Here is a 16,376-nt window from a genome sequence, read left to right as displayed (position 1 = left end):
TTAAGCTGGGTGGTGAATACATAAGTGTTCATTTTATTATTCAAATTGTCTTCTTATACATTATTCTCTTTGTGTATACTTTATAATAATTTAAAAGATTGAATGCTTAGAAAATAGTGAGTCATGTTGAAACCCTAAATAAAGAGTATATTAAATTTTGCCATGCTGTTTTAGATAATAGTTCTAAAAACAGGTTAAATGTAACTGAAAGGGAACAGGAAGGATCCCTCAAACCTGAAACTGTCCAAAAGTTTAAAACATTCAATTTTTAAATAACAGGCACTTTTGGACATTACACAATAAATTCCCTAAATTGCCCGCTGTTTCCAAATTTAAATGTTTGTGCATTAGCTACTGAGGATTTCAAGTTCTTTACTTGGTAGGGTTGTCGTCCCTAACCAAAATTGCAGTTCTGGTGGTGCTGTACAGCAGCGCTTGTCAGTGCAATTATTTGAAATTTTTATTTCATAACAGAGTGGAAAATTGAAATGTTAAAGTGCTATTAATAATGATGCAATGTATATATCTCCTAAAACTTAAACTATTGAAACAAACAAAAAATCATTAGATGGATTAAAAGTGGGGAATCACATGCTCACTGAACTTAACTAGTCAACAGTTCAAATATGAAAGGAAAGAACATTAAAGAACATATAGAAAATTGAGCAAACACATCATTAAAAGGTGTAATTAGGGACTTCTGGGAAGGGAACTCCACTGCATATTTAAGTCTTATTGTCTGACCTGTACATTGTATTTTCAACAATTCATTTGCCATTAAAGGTGCAGACTGCCTAGACTCAGAGCAAGGTACTCTAAAGATAACTGATCCAATTACTTTCACTACTCTGTGACTAACATAGTTTCAAATAGTGAAGGAAATGAAGCCAGCCAAAGCAGAAAACATGGTAGCTAAACAAGAAAAAACAAAAACAAAAACACTAGGCTGGGGGGGCGTAGGCTTGGTTACTATGTGACCTGGGGTTCTAGAATACATTAAGAAAGTTAAATCAGACATTCCTTCCAATTTCTATTAGGCTTAAAACTTCACTCCTTAAATAAGTGCATTATATTGCATTAAAATAACCAAAAAGAAAAAAATAATCTCAATTTAAAACATGACTATCCACTAATTGCCAAGGCTTGAGATATGAAGATAAATTAGACATGTTTCCCATTATAGCAGAATATATAAGTTCTAAAGTAAAAGCAACATACTGCTTTATCTGATACACTACAAACAAAAATCTTACTGATTTTAGAAAGTGGGTGGAATTTTAATTGATGAGGGCATCTGTTTTTGCTCCGTTAGAAATATACAATCACAAATGAAATAGACACATTTATATAAATCCAATTGTAAAATAGTATTTTATTATTTTTAATATAGTGCTGTAACATTTCATAATATTGCATACTGCTCAAATGTTGGTTAATTTAATTAGGTAGAATATCCTTCCCTCACCCCACTCCCCAATCAGAATTTAAAGATGCATTATCCTTTTAGAGCCCTATCATATTGACTCCTAATATGTCACATTTCAGAAAACAGTAATGCTATGAACTGAGTAAAGGCTAACAACAATTACTTTGATTTCACAGTTTCACAAAGCAGCCAGTAGATTGCTGAATTTATAACAGCAAGAAAACTCCACTAAGACTTGGTTTTATAGTTACTTTTTCCATAATGCTCCCTTTTTAAGAGAAGAAAAAATAGGAAGGTAAAGGTAATGCTTTTTTTAGTCATTTATCCAACAAGTCAACCTTTAACTGCAAACAGGTTTTACAGTTACCAACTGATATGTTATTTCCGTGCCAGCAGATTTCATTACCTTTTTTTTTTTTTTTGCTTTCCTGTTCTGGTGCTACCAGTAAGTGAACAAAATGACACTAAAAGTTAAGTTCCAGAAAAATCTTTCAAAATAAACCTTATAGTAAAAAAACCAGGCCAGAGAGTCAAGTACTTACAAGTATAAAATAAGTAAGCATAATTGCATAGATTAACTAGTAAAAATTCAAATTCAGACAAAACACCGAATTTAATTAAATAAATGAAAAGAACTCTTTCAAGTATTTTCTTGATTTTTGCATTAATGTTGCCTGCATTCCTCTTTACAACGTGTTTTAATTTTTTTTTTTTTTTTGGCACAGTTTCTCTTGGATTTAAATGTAATAAATCTTAGGAAAGCAAGTTAAAAAAATTTTTTTCACAAGGGTCAGTGAAGATTAACGAAAATACATTTTGGAGCATTTTAAATAGCACATTTGAAAAGAGTGGTCATATTTAAAAAAAGTTTTTAAGAAGAAAATATTTGCTAGTCTTGGTTCAATAAAGTCATCACCACACCAACAGCTAGCCCCAACTAATAAATATACTCCTTGCATTTTAAATCTAATCAAATTAATTACCCAACTAACAGATCCAAGAAATTAAATATAATTTTATATTTAAATGCTTAAAATATGGTCATATTCTGTACTTAAGAGATATAATGTCTGTTTTACTGGCAAAAATTTAAAAATTCTCCCCTCAAAGGTCATTCTTTATGTGTGTATGGGTACACACACACACACATATTATTTTTCCTTCTATAAGAACTATTTTGTTTGAAAGACTTGGCTTAGAGATTCATTAATGTGACTACAGGGTCCTCAAAATAAAAGCAGGCACAGCTGGTTAGTTTATGAATTATGCTGCATTATCAAGTTCAATTGATTACAAAGAGTGGAATACCCTGTCACCTGATACTCAGAACCATCTGCACCACAAAAAAGCATTTATCTGATAAATTCACCATCAATTTGGTAATCTTTAATATAACTACCCTGTTCTTTTGAATATACATAATGCAAAAGAAAAACTGTATACTAACCTTCATAACTTCCACTACAATAAAAAGGGCACAGACACAATCCTCTACTTAACAATATAAAAGAGGTTTGGCATATGCAGTCAGCATTATGGACGCCATTTAAAGCTGTATTTTATCGCTGTAGGCTTTAAGTGTCTTGCCAAAAGCTTCGTTTCATGATATATAATTGACAAAGTGTCATATTATTTAAAAGTACTCCTACATACATTTTCTTCTTGTAACATGCCTCTGATTTCCAGCAGAAACATTATAAATGCTATCATAAATGAAATCTTTCTTTACAGAATAGACTATGAATCATATCAAAAATGCTTTAGTTCCCATCTTAAAACAGTTGTAAACTAACTTTAAATAAGTATATTAGGTATATAACTGGAAATGTAAATAGCCTGCATATAAGTATAAATGAAAAGACTGAGTTCAACAGTACCATATCTGCTTAGAAAACTCTACCAAGTATAGTACTGTAAAAATAACACATAGACACATGAATATACATGTATCTGTAAATAAATATATACATAATTTTTCTATTGAAACTTTTTTTTAAAGTTTCACAGTTTGAAGAGGTTTTTGCTGTTAATACATAAAATACACACATTATATTGACCAATCTGATACAAATGTAATTTAATACAATGGTAACAAGCAGCAGTATGATCCTCTGAGTATTACCAAAACCAAAAATTCCTAATACAGTCATGTGTTGCTGAACGACAGGGATATGTTCTGAGAACCGTGTTGTTCGGCGATTTTGTTGTTGTGCGAACACTGTAGGGTGTATTTACACAAATCTATATGGTATAGCCTACTACACACCTAGGCTGTATGGTACTTATGGAACCACTGTCGTATATGCAGTCCATCATTGACCAAAACGTTGTTATGCAGAGCATGACTGTATAGATTTCAATCATATTAAAGAATCCTTAACAATTTTCATTAATATCATCCTTTAGGGTCCAAACATTGTTTAAGTACATTTAATAAAATTTAACATATAACATGGTGATTTCTTCAGAATAATTTTGCCATTCAAGTACCTAAGTTCATTATAAGAAGAAAGTGAAACTTCAATTACTGCTCTGAAAAAATCAGAGACAGAATTACAGTATTTTTTGCTATACAGCACTACTTTAGATTCATAATGGCATCTCTATCATGATGCTTTTTAAAATGAAGAGTGAAAAAATAATAAAACTATTTCAAAAATGGTAGCATATTTGGTTGAAATACAAAATATACTAATATAATAGCATTTATAAGTTAAAAACACAAATATTTAAACGTTGTGTAATCATTTTAATGTGTTCAACATGAAGAACAGCTTCTCTCTTCACAATTGCCACATTTTAATTGATTATCAGTACAGTATTTCTTCTATGTTTTATAAATAAATTTTACAGGTTTTCTGTTGTCTTTTTTTTTTTTTTTTTGCAAAGTATAACCTACAGCACAGTGATTTATAATTTAAGGTAATAAATATTTTCACCTTCTAATTTAGCTTTTACACTATTTCATGCTTCTGAAGCTTTTTTGTTTTGTTTTTGCTTCAAGATAGAGGTAGATTTAGTAGAGATTGGGCATGTCAGACTTACTGCCAAAATGCAATTATCAATAGCTGTACTGCTAATGTGCAGTTTCCAAGAGTGCTAGAAAAAATTCAGAACCATTATCTAATACTTTACCAAAGTTCTCCTTTTCAAGCTTAAAATATTAAATAATTTCACATAATCTATTTAATTGCTCACAAATAGATACAAAAAAATAGATAAAACAGTAAAAGACAAAAATACAGGCACACCAAAATAAAAACAAAACTATAACGAAAGGTTGCATCTGAATGGAAACTTTTGTTTTGCTTTTTAAAAGTGCATCAACTTCTTTCTTTTCTGTTCTACATAAAAACACATCAAACATTCCTACTGACACTGCAACAGAGAAGATATCTGAAGCTACCCTTTTTAGCTATTAATATTTCTCCTACCAAGTTAAAGTTGAAACCCTTCCATTGGTGCTTCCTGCTGCTGAAATACAAACTGTTGTTGGTTTTCATCCACCTGAGGTGCAATGCTGGGGTCGTCGTCTTCTACACCAAAGTAATGTTCAATCAGATCAAAAGCCTTTTGGTATATTTCCTGATTTTCATGACTTTGTAGAAATTCAATTTTATCCAGACCTATTATACAAAGCATAGACATATAAACAAAATTCTTACTCAAGTTTCAACATATATTTAAATCAAAATAATCAACAGCATCCACCAGTCTATCAGCAGTGGGACTGTTATTTTTATCTAATTTTTGCACACACTGATAGCCAACACTTATACCTTATACTGCAAGAATGAGAGTAGGGGCAGTGTGGTACGAGGAAGTAGCACAGGCCTGGGAGTAAGAAGATCATAGACTCAATCCTGCTAGATGTGTGATTTTGCCCAAATAAGTTTGGTTCTTCTGTACTTTAGTTTCTCAATTTTAAAATGACAGTTTTAGATTATGTAACTCCACAAGTACTTTCCAGAGTAAATATGCTAACTAATAATCACAAAAAGGGAAAGAAACAAAAAAAACTAATGAACAAACTAAAACGCAAGCAAACTAATACACATACATTCTCTCATAGAATGAGCCAGAGGGTATCAATATGGAATAAATGAGTATATTTGCAAATCCAATATAGCTACTCTATAATTTACAAAAAGTACAATCTATAAGTGAAACAGAAAAAGCTCATTTTGAAAGTATGAGGAGAATCTATAGCACTCTATTTTACTGCTTACAAGAAAATAATCTACACAAGTCTGACTGATGCTGAAAGTATTTTTCATTTAATTACAGATAAACGTCTTCAATTATATTACTATAGGATAGGAAGAATAACCAAAGTAGTCATATCTATGTACAATAACAGAATAGCCCAAACTCTAGTATGGGGTCAAAATAACGACAGTAGTAAGGAAATATTCTTAAATCAGTGATTAATATCTTGTATTTATATAACATCTTAACCAGTGACATTATATAATTTGAAATAAAGGCAAGGCAAAGTGATATCCCAGGCTTGGTTTAAGAATCATCAATAAAAACTTGAATCAACCATATAACATAATAGGACTTAATAAAGACAGAAAAGTGAATATTTAATGGAAATATATTAAAAGGAAAAAAAATCAACTTAGATTCATGCCTTATCCTAAAATAAACTGATGTGAGTTAAGTTAAATGTTTTAAGAAACCAATCAGAAAAATCTAGCCAATAAAAAACATTAATTTTCATCAAATCTCTGTGGGGGCAATAACTGTAAACTTTGAAGGAACAGAAGGTTAGATTGAGTCATTTATTAAATATAAATGAACACAGTTTGTCTTATTAAAATAAAAAGGTAAAAAGGAATGGGAGAAAAGCCAAACTAAAATAAACAACTATAAAATAAAATTAATTCAAATTTTTAAGAGTCAAATAGGTAACTGGACAAAATACAATAAATATTCAATTCAGATGAAGAAATACATTAACACATGGAAAACACAACCTTCTACAAGAAATAAGTCAAAAACACATAAAAGCAATTTGGTGATACCATTTTACATGTGCTAAATAAACAAAACAAGTAAGAGACTGTGGAGTAGATTCATACAATGCTAGTGACACTGTCAAGTAATATGCCATTCGTTGGAAAACAAAATGAGAAAACATATCAAAAGTTTAAAAAGAAGTTTGTGCCCAAGCCTCAGCAGTAGCATTCCTAAAAATTTATATTCAGAAAGATACTTATTTTGGCATATGTTAAGTGGTAAACAAATTGGAAACAAACTAATGGTCAACTACAAGAGTATGGATAAAACTGTACTCAATATGGCTAAAATGGCATGCGATATTCGCTCAATATAACATTATGATTTTAATACAAATCATAAAAATTATGTAGAAATGTATAATTTCTCCAAAATGTTAGAAAGTAGAACATAAAACTACACATGCACTGCAATTATATCGATGTAAAGTATTTGTGCATAAGGATAATGTAAAGAAAGGCAAATAATGAAAATAAATTGTTAAGGTAATAGAATCAAAGGTAACTTTTAAAAAACATTTTTTAACTATTATACTGCTTTTACAACAAAATATTTTTATGGAATTAGAGGGGAAAAATGCCTTTGGCAGATAATTAAGAAGGGACTAACTCTCAACAAAGTGCGTATAGAGGGAATATCCCTCAACATAATGAAGGTCATAATGACAAGCCCACAGCTAACATCATACTCAACCTGGAAAGCTGAAAGCTTTTCATTTAAGATTAGAAACAAGACAACAATGCTCACTCTTACCACTTTTATTCAACATAGAATTAGAAGTCCTAGCCAGAGCAATTAGGCAAGAAAAAGAAAGAAAAGACATTCAATTAAGAAAGGAAGAAGCAAAACTGTCACTACTTGCAGACTGCATGATATCATATATAGAAAACTCTAAAGACTCCACCAAAAAACTCTTAGGGCTAATAAACAAATTCAGTAAACTTGCAGGAGGCAAAATCATTATTCAAAAATCAGTTTCATTTTTATACCTTAATAGTGAACTATCAGAAAAAGAAATTAAGTAAACAATCCCATGTACAATTGTATCAAAAAGAATAAAATACCTAGGAATAAATTTAACCAAGGAAGTGAAAGACCTGTACACTGAAAACTATGATGCAAGAAACTGAAGAAGACATAAATAAAATCGAAAGATATTCTGTGCTCATGGATTGGAAGAGTTAATATTGTTAAAATATCCAAACTACCCACAGCAATCTACAGATTCCATGCAATCTCTATTAAAATTCCAATGGCATCTTTCACAGAAATAGAACAAACAATCCCAAAATTTGTATGGAACCACAAAAGACCCTAAATAGTCAAAGCTATCTTGAGAAAAAAGACCAAAGCTGGAGGCATCATGCTCCCTGATTTCAAATTATATTACAAAGTAAGTACAAAACCACATGGTATTGGCATACGAAGAGACACATAGATCAATGGAACAGAATTGAGTGTCCAGAAATGAACCCACGCATATATGGCCAATTAATTTATGACAAATGATCAAAGAATATACAAAGGAGAAAGGATAGTCTTGTCAATAAATGGTGTTGGGAAAACTAGACAGCCATATGCAAAAAATGAAACTGGGGTTGGCCCCATGGCATAGTGATTAGGTTTGGTGCGCTCCACTTCCGTGGCCTGGGTTCATGCGTTCAGATCTGGGCATGGACCTACACCACTTGACAGCCATGCTGTGACCGCGACCCACATACAAAAAATAGAGGAAGACTGGCACGTATGTTAGCTCAGGGCTAATGGGCTAATAGTCCTTAAGCAAAAAAAGAGGAAGATTGGCAACAGATGTCAGCTCAGGGAGAATCTTCCTCAGCAAATAAAAAGAATGAAACTGGACCACTATCTTACACTATACACAAAAATCTACTCAAAATGGATTAAAAAGATTTGAATGTAAGACCTGAAACCATAAAACTCCTAAAGAAAACATAGGCATTAAGCTCCCTGATATTGGTTTTTGCAATAATTTTTTTGGATATGACCCAAAAAGCAAATGAAACAAAAGCAAAAATAAATAAACAAATGGGACTACATCAAACTAAAAAGTTTCTTTACAGTAAAGGAAACCATCAAAAAATGAAAAGGCAACCTACAGAATGGGAGAAAATATTTGCAAATCACATACCTGATAAGGAATTAATATCCAAAATATATAAAGAACTCACACAACTCAATAGCAAAAATAAACAATCCAATTAAAAAATGGGCAGAGGATCTGAATACACATTTTTCCAAAGAAGACATACAAATGGCCAAGAGTTATAGGGAAAGGTGCTTAGCATCACTATTCATCAGGGAAATGCAAATCAAAAGCACAATAAGATATCACCTGACACCTGTTAGAATGACTGTCATCAAAAAGATGAGAGATAATAAGTGTTGGCGAGGATGTGGGGAAGAGAGAACCCTTGCACACTAGTTGTGGAAATGTACATTGATGCAGCCACTATGGAAAACAGTATAGAGGCTCCCCCAAAAATTAAAAACAGAACTACCATATGATCCAGCAATTCCACTTTTACGTATATATCGGAAGGAAACAAAGTCACTAACTTCAAAAGATATATGTACCACCATGTTCATTGCAGGATTATTTACAATAGCTAAGATATCGAAACAACCTAAGGGTCCACTGAGGGATGAATGGATCAAGAATATATGGTGTATGTATATTATACCATGAAATATTATTTGGCCATAAAAAAGAAGGAAATCCTGCCATTTGTGACACAGATGGACCTTGAGGGCATTATGCTAAATGAAATAAGTGAGACAGAGAAAGACAAATACCCTATGATCTCACTTATGTGTCAAATCTAAAAAACAAAAACAAAACCAAGAGAACAGATTGGTGGTTGCCAGAGGCAGAGTGGGCGTGAGTGAAATGGGTGAAGGGGGTCTAAAGGTACAAACTTACAATTTGTACAAACAAATTTATTTTATTTATAAAATAAATAAGTCATGGTGATGTAATGTAGAGCAAGGTGACTATGGTTAATAATACTGTATTATATATTTGAGCATTGCTAACAGAGTAAATCTTAAAACTTCTCACAAGAAAAAAAAAGTTTTATAACTATGTAAGGTTGATGGTCGTTAACTTGTTATTGGGGTGATCATTTCACAGTATATACAAACATTGAATCATTATGTTGTACACCTGTGACCAATATAATGCCATATGTCAATTATATCTCAATTAAAAAAAGAATTGACTGTAATTATAAATTTTTAACTGACTGCTTACCATATGCTTCTTCAATGAGAGCGCAGTATGGATTAATGCCTATTCCATTCTGCTTAGATTCTTGTTCTCCAAGACGTAAAATATTTTCAAGTCCATTTAAAGCCACTTGGACTATTTTAGAGTCCATAACAGTCAAAAGGTCACAAAGTGGTTTAATGCAGCCTAAGGCTACCAAATACCTTCAGAGTAATTTGAAAAAGGAAAGTGAGGGGAAAAAAACATTTAAAATGACTTAAATAAATATTATTTATAGCAATGACATGAAAATATTTTTCATAGTGAAATGTTATATAAACAATAAAGAAAAGTATTCTTATACAAACTCAAACATTAAAAACATTTAAATTTGCATAGGAACCTGAAAATTTTTTTACTCTCTTGTTCTCATAATTTAACATAATTACTAATAAGTGGTATTGCATTTATTACAAAAATACATACACAAGCAAATTGGTACTTGGGCCTGTTTTTGCATGGCATATGAACACTAAGAATAGTGGGTTCGAGGTGTTTTGCTTTTTCTTTTTTAAAGATGAGCCTATGTATACAGATAGGGGTCACCTGGGAGTAGGTAGAAATAAAGAGGGAGAAGGGAGATCTAAATCAAACTTTAGGAAATTTCCCACAAAAATAATCAGAGCTAATGTTCAGAAACATCTGCTGTTACAAATAGGCCATGTTACAAATAATTTTAATAAATAATGTTCACAAAAATTACTCCACTCATTTCTTAATGCTTTGTCCTTTTCCATTAGCTCTTTTTCCAGAATGTAAATAAAGTAACTGATTTGTTCACTTAGCAAAAACTCCATATTAAGCATTAAAAAAACACGCTCTGAAGCCAGACTGCATGGTTCCAAGTCCCAAGTCCACTCCTTATTAGTTGTGTGACCTTGAGTAACTGCTTTGTGCCTCAGTTTCCCCATCTTAAAATGGGGATAATAATAGTACCAACCTCAGAAGGTTGCTGTGAGAATACAGTAGGCATTCAATAAAAGTTAGTTTCCATCCCTTTTTTTAAAAAAATGTACATGCCTTCACTGCAACACTCACTTCCCATATATACTTCACTGTAATTGATCAAATATATTTGTTGAATGAATAACTATCTTATAGAGTTATGAGGTTAAAGGAGATGAAATACACGAAAGTACCTAATACACTATTGGCACTCAATAACAGCAATGACTTAGCACAACAACTGGCAATATTAGATAGTCAATAAATATTAGTGGTATGCACGCTGAACCTAACCTGAGATCAAGAAGACCTCTTCCCATATATGTGGAGTTAATGCAATGGTGAAAATGGTTAGAAAAATAATGATCCTAGTTTGGACACTTGATTCATACTAATAAATTTAAGGAATAATACACGCAATAAACATGATGAAAATAAATTTTAAAAGTACAACTGTTTGTAGGTGAAGAAACTTTGGGCCCCAAAGCAGATAAAAGTAACATGAGTATTAAAAAAAAAACAAGCCAGAACAAAGAAAAGATCTTGTTTTGTTACTGCTTGTATTCATGAAACAAATGAAATGGAAATATTGTTGAAAGCAGAGATGTGGAATGGAAAGTAAAAAGCAGAGACAGATGTTATCAACATAGAGATATATGAATCTGAGAGAGCAAGACAACAGTACAAATGAAGGCAATAACAGACAATGATCTCACAATAGGTAGATTTCAAAATCTTCTAAGTGATTTGTAAAATAGCATAGTAGCCTGACTTCTTGATTCATAAATTAAGAAATAAATCAAATATTCATTGCAAAATACTTCCTAAATAGTCACTTCAATAAACCTAAAAAATCCTGAGTTTCATGGAGGGATCCTCTGACCAAGAAGATTCTGGTGGAAGTCAGGCTTTTATAGAAGTGCAAAGTGGAACTCTGCTATAGGGGAAAAAAGAATAAAGCACAAGATAGACTTAGGAAGCAATACTGATAATAAAAATTATGATGATTACAAATAATGATAATAGCAGCTAATCTTAATTGAGAACTTAATGTTTAGGCACCATACTAAGCACTTGACATGTATAAACTGCATTTAAGTGTCAAGATACTACCATAAGATACTATCCATTATAGAATCCATTTAAAAAATGAAGAAACCGTGGATGAGAAAGGTTAAATGACTTTGTCAAGGTCACACAACTTTTACCAAAGGAGTAGGATTTGAAAGCAGGCTGACTTCAGAGCCTATGTACCTACTATTTAGGTTGTTAGTAAAAGAACAAGTACATAAACAACAAAAGGCCTAGATTCAAAAAGCTAACATAAAAAAGAAAAAAAAAAAATACTATTATAGAAAAATAAAAGTAAGATACTATCCACAGCCAAGGCTAACAATCAAATAGGAGAACATCACTATATAAACAAATGTCTATTTTAATTTTATTTTAGATAAGTGGATATTCAAATTTATTAGCTACTTCTATATAATAAAGTTACATTTATGTGATTTTAATGGTCTAAAAAATAATGTCCTTGATCGTACATTTTTCAAATTAACATAAACTGTTCCTTTTTCAGATTTTTAATCTCTGATTTTTCATTAATAGTCTGCCCAGGAGAATGATGTTAATTATACGTTAAATGAAAAAAATAAACCACTGTGAATGAATGATATAACTGATATAACAAACACCATCATTTCACATTAGAAATACTTCTTAAACTGACTTAGAAACAATATTTTAGTTTCATCAACAAAAAAAATAAGTATTATTTCAAATTTTCTCCCATTTACATTTAAAAAACAATTTAAAAAAATCTGTTATCACACCTTATTTGTTCTGGAGTGCCTCCTGATGTTGCATTAGTTATAGCCCAAGCTGCTTCTTTTCTGGTGCGAAACTCCGCTTTCTGAAGAACCTCAATCAAAACAGGAAAAATATTTGCATCTATAACAGCCTGAGGAGGAAAAATGATATAGAATAAGCAATGCAAATATTGTTTTAAAAATATAAGTAAGTAGAGGAATCTTGAAACTCAATAGCTTTAAAATATCAGGCTTTTTGGAAATACCTTTGGAAATATTTTATTTCTAATCTATCAACAAACTTTCATATACTTTCCTTTTAAGACTAGAGAATATATTAGCAGAATATAAATTTATTTTTCCCCCCCGAGGAAGATCAGCCCTGAGCTAACATCCGTGCTAATCCTCGCCTTTTTGCTGAGGAAGACCGGCCCTGAGCTAACATCTATTGCCAATCCTCCTCCTTTTTTTTTCCTTTTTCTCCCCAAAGCCCCAGGAGATAGTTGTATGTCATAGTTGCACATCCTTCTAGTTGCTGTATGTGGGACGCGGCCTCAGCATGGCCGGACAAGCAGTGCGTCGGTGCGCACCTGGGATCCGAACCCGGGCCGCCAGTAGCGGAGCGCGCACACTTAACCACTAAGCCACGGGGCCGGCACCCAGAACATACATTTTAAAGCTGATAAAGCACAAGGCAGATGACAGATCAAAATGGTTAGGTAATTACCAGCTCAAGGAGCTTGACAGGACCCTAATAAATCATTATTTAAAATCTGTGAGAGGAAGATCATTGCCTAACTTATTTAAAACTAATGAAAATCAATCCCCTTTTAGAGACTAACCATTATGTGTCAGGCACTATTCTGGGCAATTATATACATGTAATTGCTATTCCTCACTAGAATACTACAAGTAAATGTCATTATTTTAGAGGAGAAAAGGCCATGTTCTTTAAAATCTTTAAAAAAGATTTGTCCAGAATCTTTTTTTTAAATCTTTTTCAGTAACTCACTAAAAAACATCACTGATAAAATGCTGATTTTTGTCCAAACTGAATTCTGAGATCTTCCAGTTCTATTCTCAGATCTGAAAGGTATTTACCTGAATCTGAGCTCTATTTCCAGCAGTGATGTTAGAAACAGTCCAGCAGGATTCTTTTCTAATTGACTCCTTTTGGCTACTCAATAAGTGTAAGAGACAGGGCAATGCAGAGCAATTCAAAATTACCTAAAACAAAAGTTAGAAATGGGAACAGAAAGTTTTATAGCAAATAAACTATACAAAAATATACTAACGAATTATTTAGAAATCCAAAAACCATTCTGAAAGACTAAATTAAGAAAAAAGTAATTCCTCTCAAAGTAAAACTTGGGCACTTAACGTCTTCTAATCTCCCACTTTGCCAAAACTTGTCTAACGTTGGTGTAATGAAGTGCCCTGTTCTCAATCCACCAAAACACGAATAAGCAGGACACTCAGAGGTGTGTCCCTCAAGTTTACAAATGCCCTCAGAGTTCACCTGATATAACTATTTGAAGAGAGATTTAGTGACTGGTCAGGATCTAACCTAGTTTTTCCAAATGAATTGATAAAAAAAAAAAACACAACAAATAGTTTAAAGTACCTAATTCCATAACTGTTAAGAGACGTTAATGTGTAGAATAAGTCTATTTGTTTCATCAAATTTTTTTACTGATTCACTTTTCTTTTGTAAAAAGTATATTCTGCTTTGTCCCTTTATATTCTTGATTTCATGGCAAGATTAATTATGTTCCTATTTGCAAAACAGCCACAATGATTCACATTAAATTTACTTGGTGAAGAACGTATGAAGCAGTGCACCGAAATTCTGCTGAAAACAGTGTGCTTAGAAGGGCATTTTCATTTAAAGAGCTATTTTAAATTAATAACTATCAATTACTATGAATTAACTTTAATAACTAAATAGGACTTTAAAAGATTAAAACTGAAAGAATAAAATGTTTACTTTATGGCAGCAAAGGATAATGTGTTACAGAGTTTAAGTTTCTATCTTCAAGAAAGACTGTACCCCAGATCTGAAGTCAGTCTTGACATTACACCTTTTTTTGATATCTCACCATCCTCCAAAAGACAAACAGAGAAAGACACAAACACACAGTTAATTACCAATCTGGGAAATGTTTCCTTGCTATCCTTCCTTCTATTCCCATAATCTCAGTCTTCAATCTACTATAAAAAGCCCTCCCATTTTCAAGCCCACTTCTAACCTATTTATAATCAAACACCTTCTCACTAACAGTTTCTTTTCCAGTCAAGTCTAATGTCTCTAAAACACATATCTGCCTCTGTACCTATCGTCACATAAATCTCTTCCAGTCTATTTAAATTGTTCTTTACTTTTAAGATCTAGCTTTAGTTCTAACTTGTTTATGGAATCTACAAAGATTTCTCAGCACACTGAATTCTTTTTAAAAATTTTATAGCATTTACTGACCAATCTGCTCACAGCAAACATATACTATCTTGGGTAAAATTTGCTTTGTTTTAATGTATATTTTCTCCCCAATTGAACTATAAATCCCTCAAAAACTGAACTCCTATCTTGTACTTCTTTAGACTGATATAGGTCTAGGATAGTGTTTTCACATGAATGTATTTGAGGTTAATCACTTATTATCAAGAATATGCTTACTGTCACATTACAGATGCTTGTATAATTATGGTAATGCTAAAGTCTTAATTAATATGTAATCAAGGGTATGAAACATGATAAACTTCTTAAAGTCCATTACGTTAAATAATTTATCATATTAAAGTCTGAACTCACCTGTGTTTGAATATCATCACCAGTCACAATATTACCAACTGCTCTTAATGCAGGTGATACAACTTTATAATCATTGTGCCTAAAAATAATAAAAACATGAGCTTACATACTATATAAGAATTTTAAATTTGCAGAAAATTTTCAAAAATAGTACAAAAAATTCCCATATATTCTTTAACCAGAGATCCCACTCAAGTTTCACTAATTATCGTAGTATAGTCTTTCTTAATTTTCATGATCTTGACATTTTTGACAATCACAAGTCAGTTATTTGGTTTTGTCCAATGTTTCCTCATGATTAAGACACAAGTTATATACTTTTAGCTGATATCACAAATGCTATATAGTCTTTTCATCACATAGTATTGGCTAGCATATGGTACCTGTTTTGTCCATATCAGTGATGCTGAACTCTGGTCACTTAATTAAGATGGTGTCTGCCAGAATTCTCCACTTTAGCATTACTGTTTTTCCCTTTATAATTAATATTTTTTGAGGAAATACTTTTAAACTATGTAAAATCCCATTTCTTAACCCACTTTCACTACTAGTTTTAGCATCTTTTGATGATTATTGTCTGAATTACTAATATTAGTATTGTTGCCAATGATGATTTTCTAATACTATCAATTCCAACTGTGTGCCTTATCTACCGCTTGATCGATCTGCTTATTTTAGTGTGGACTCATGGATCGCTATTTTATTCAATAAGTTGTAAAATATTACTGTAATTTATTTCAATGCTCAAATCATCCTAGGTTTGAACAGTAAGCAGCCCCCTTCAAGTGGGCTTCTGTGTCCTTTTGACATTTCTCCATTTGTTGAGGACTTATTAATTTTTGGGTTCATCTTATTTTTTCTCAGTCCCAGTCTGGAATCAGCCATTTCTCTAAGAAGCCTGGTTTCCTTTTAATGGAGAGTGGTATTTAAAAACCAAGATTTGGGCACTCAGTGTGTTCAGCTTATTAGTATAGATGTGTCACTGCTCCCAGGCCCTTTAAGACAGACACACACACATACACACACACATGCACATACATATTTATTTCTAAGTCTATTTCTTTACGTTGAAAGCCA

The 16,376-nt window shown here is 31.9% G+C and overlaps 1 protein-coding gene across 1 annotated transcript in view; it reads right to left on the bottom strand.

Moving 5' to 3' along the window:
* Positions 1-82: 82 nt before the first annotated feature.
* The window catches only part of KPNA5 (karyopherin subunit alpha 5), a 48,018-nt gene continuing 31,724 nt past the window's right edge, over positions 83-16,376 (bottom strand). Inside the window, exons 10-14 of the mRNA XM_004422251.3 lie at positions 15,300-15,378; positions 13,592-13,717; positions 12,515-12,642; positions 9,723-9,901; positions 83-5,052 (exon numbers count right to left, since the gene is read on the bottom strand). Of these exons, the coding sequence (XP_004422308.1) occupies positions 4,865-5,052; positions 9,723-9,901; positions 12,515-12,642; positions 13,592-13,717; positions 15,300-15,378 (700 nt within the window). The 3' untranslated portion in view covers positions 83-4,864. The remainder of the gene's footprint in view (positions 5,053-9,722; positions 9,902-12,514; positions 12,643-13,591; positions 13,718-15,299; positions 15,379-16,376) is intronic.

The sequence above is a fragment of the Ceratotherium simum genome, chromosome 19, assembly GCF_057802395.1.
Source record: "Ceratotherium simum simum isolate JZ-2026a chromosome 19, ASM5780239v1, whole genome shotgun sequence".
NCBI classification, from domain to species: Eukaryota; Metazoa; Chordata; class Mammalia; order Perissodactyla; family Rhinocerotidae; genus Ceratotherium; species Ceratotherium simum.
Note: the sequence above shows the minus strand (reverse complement) of the source record. Positions and strands in the feature narration are given on the sequence as shown.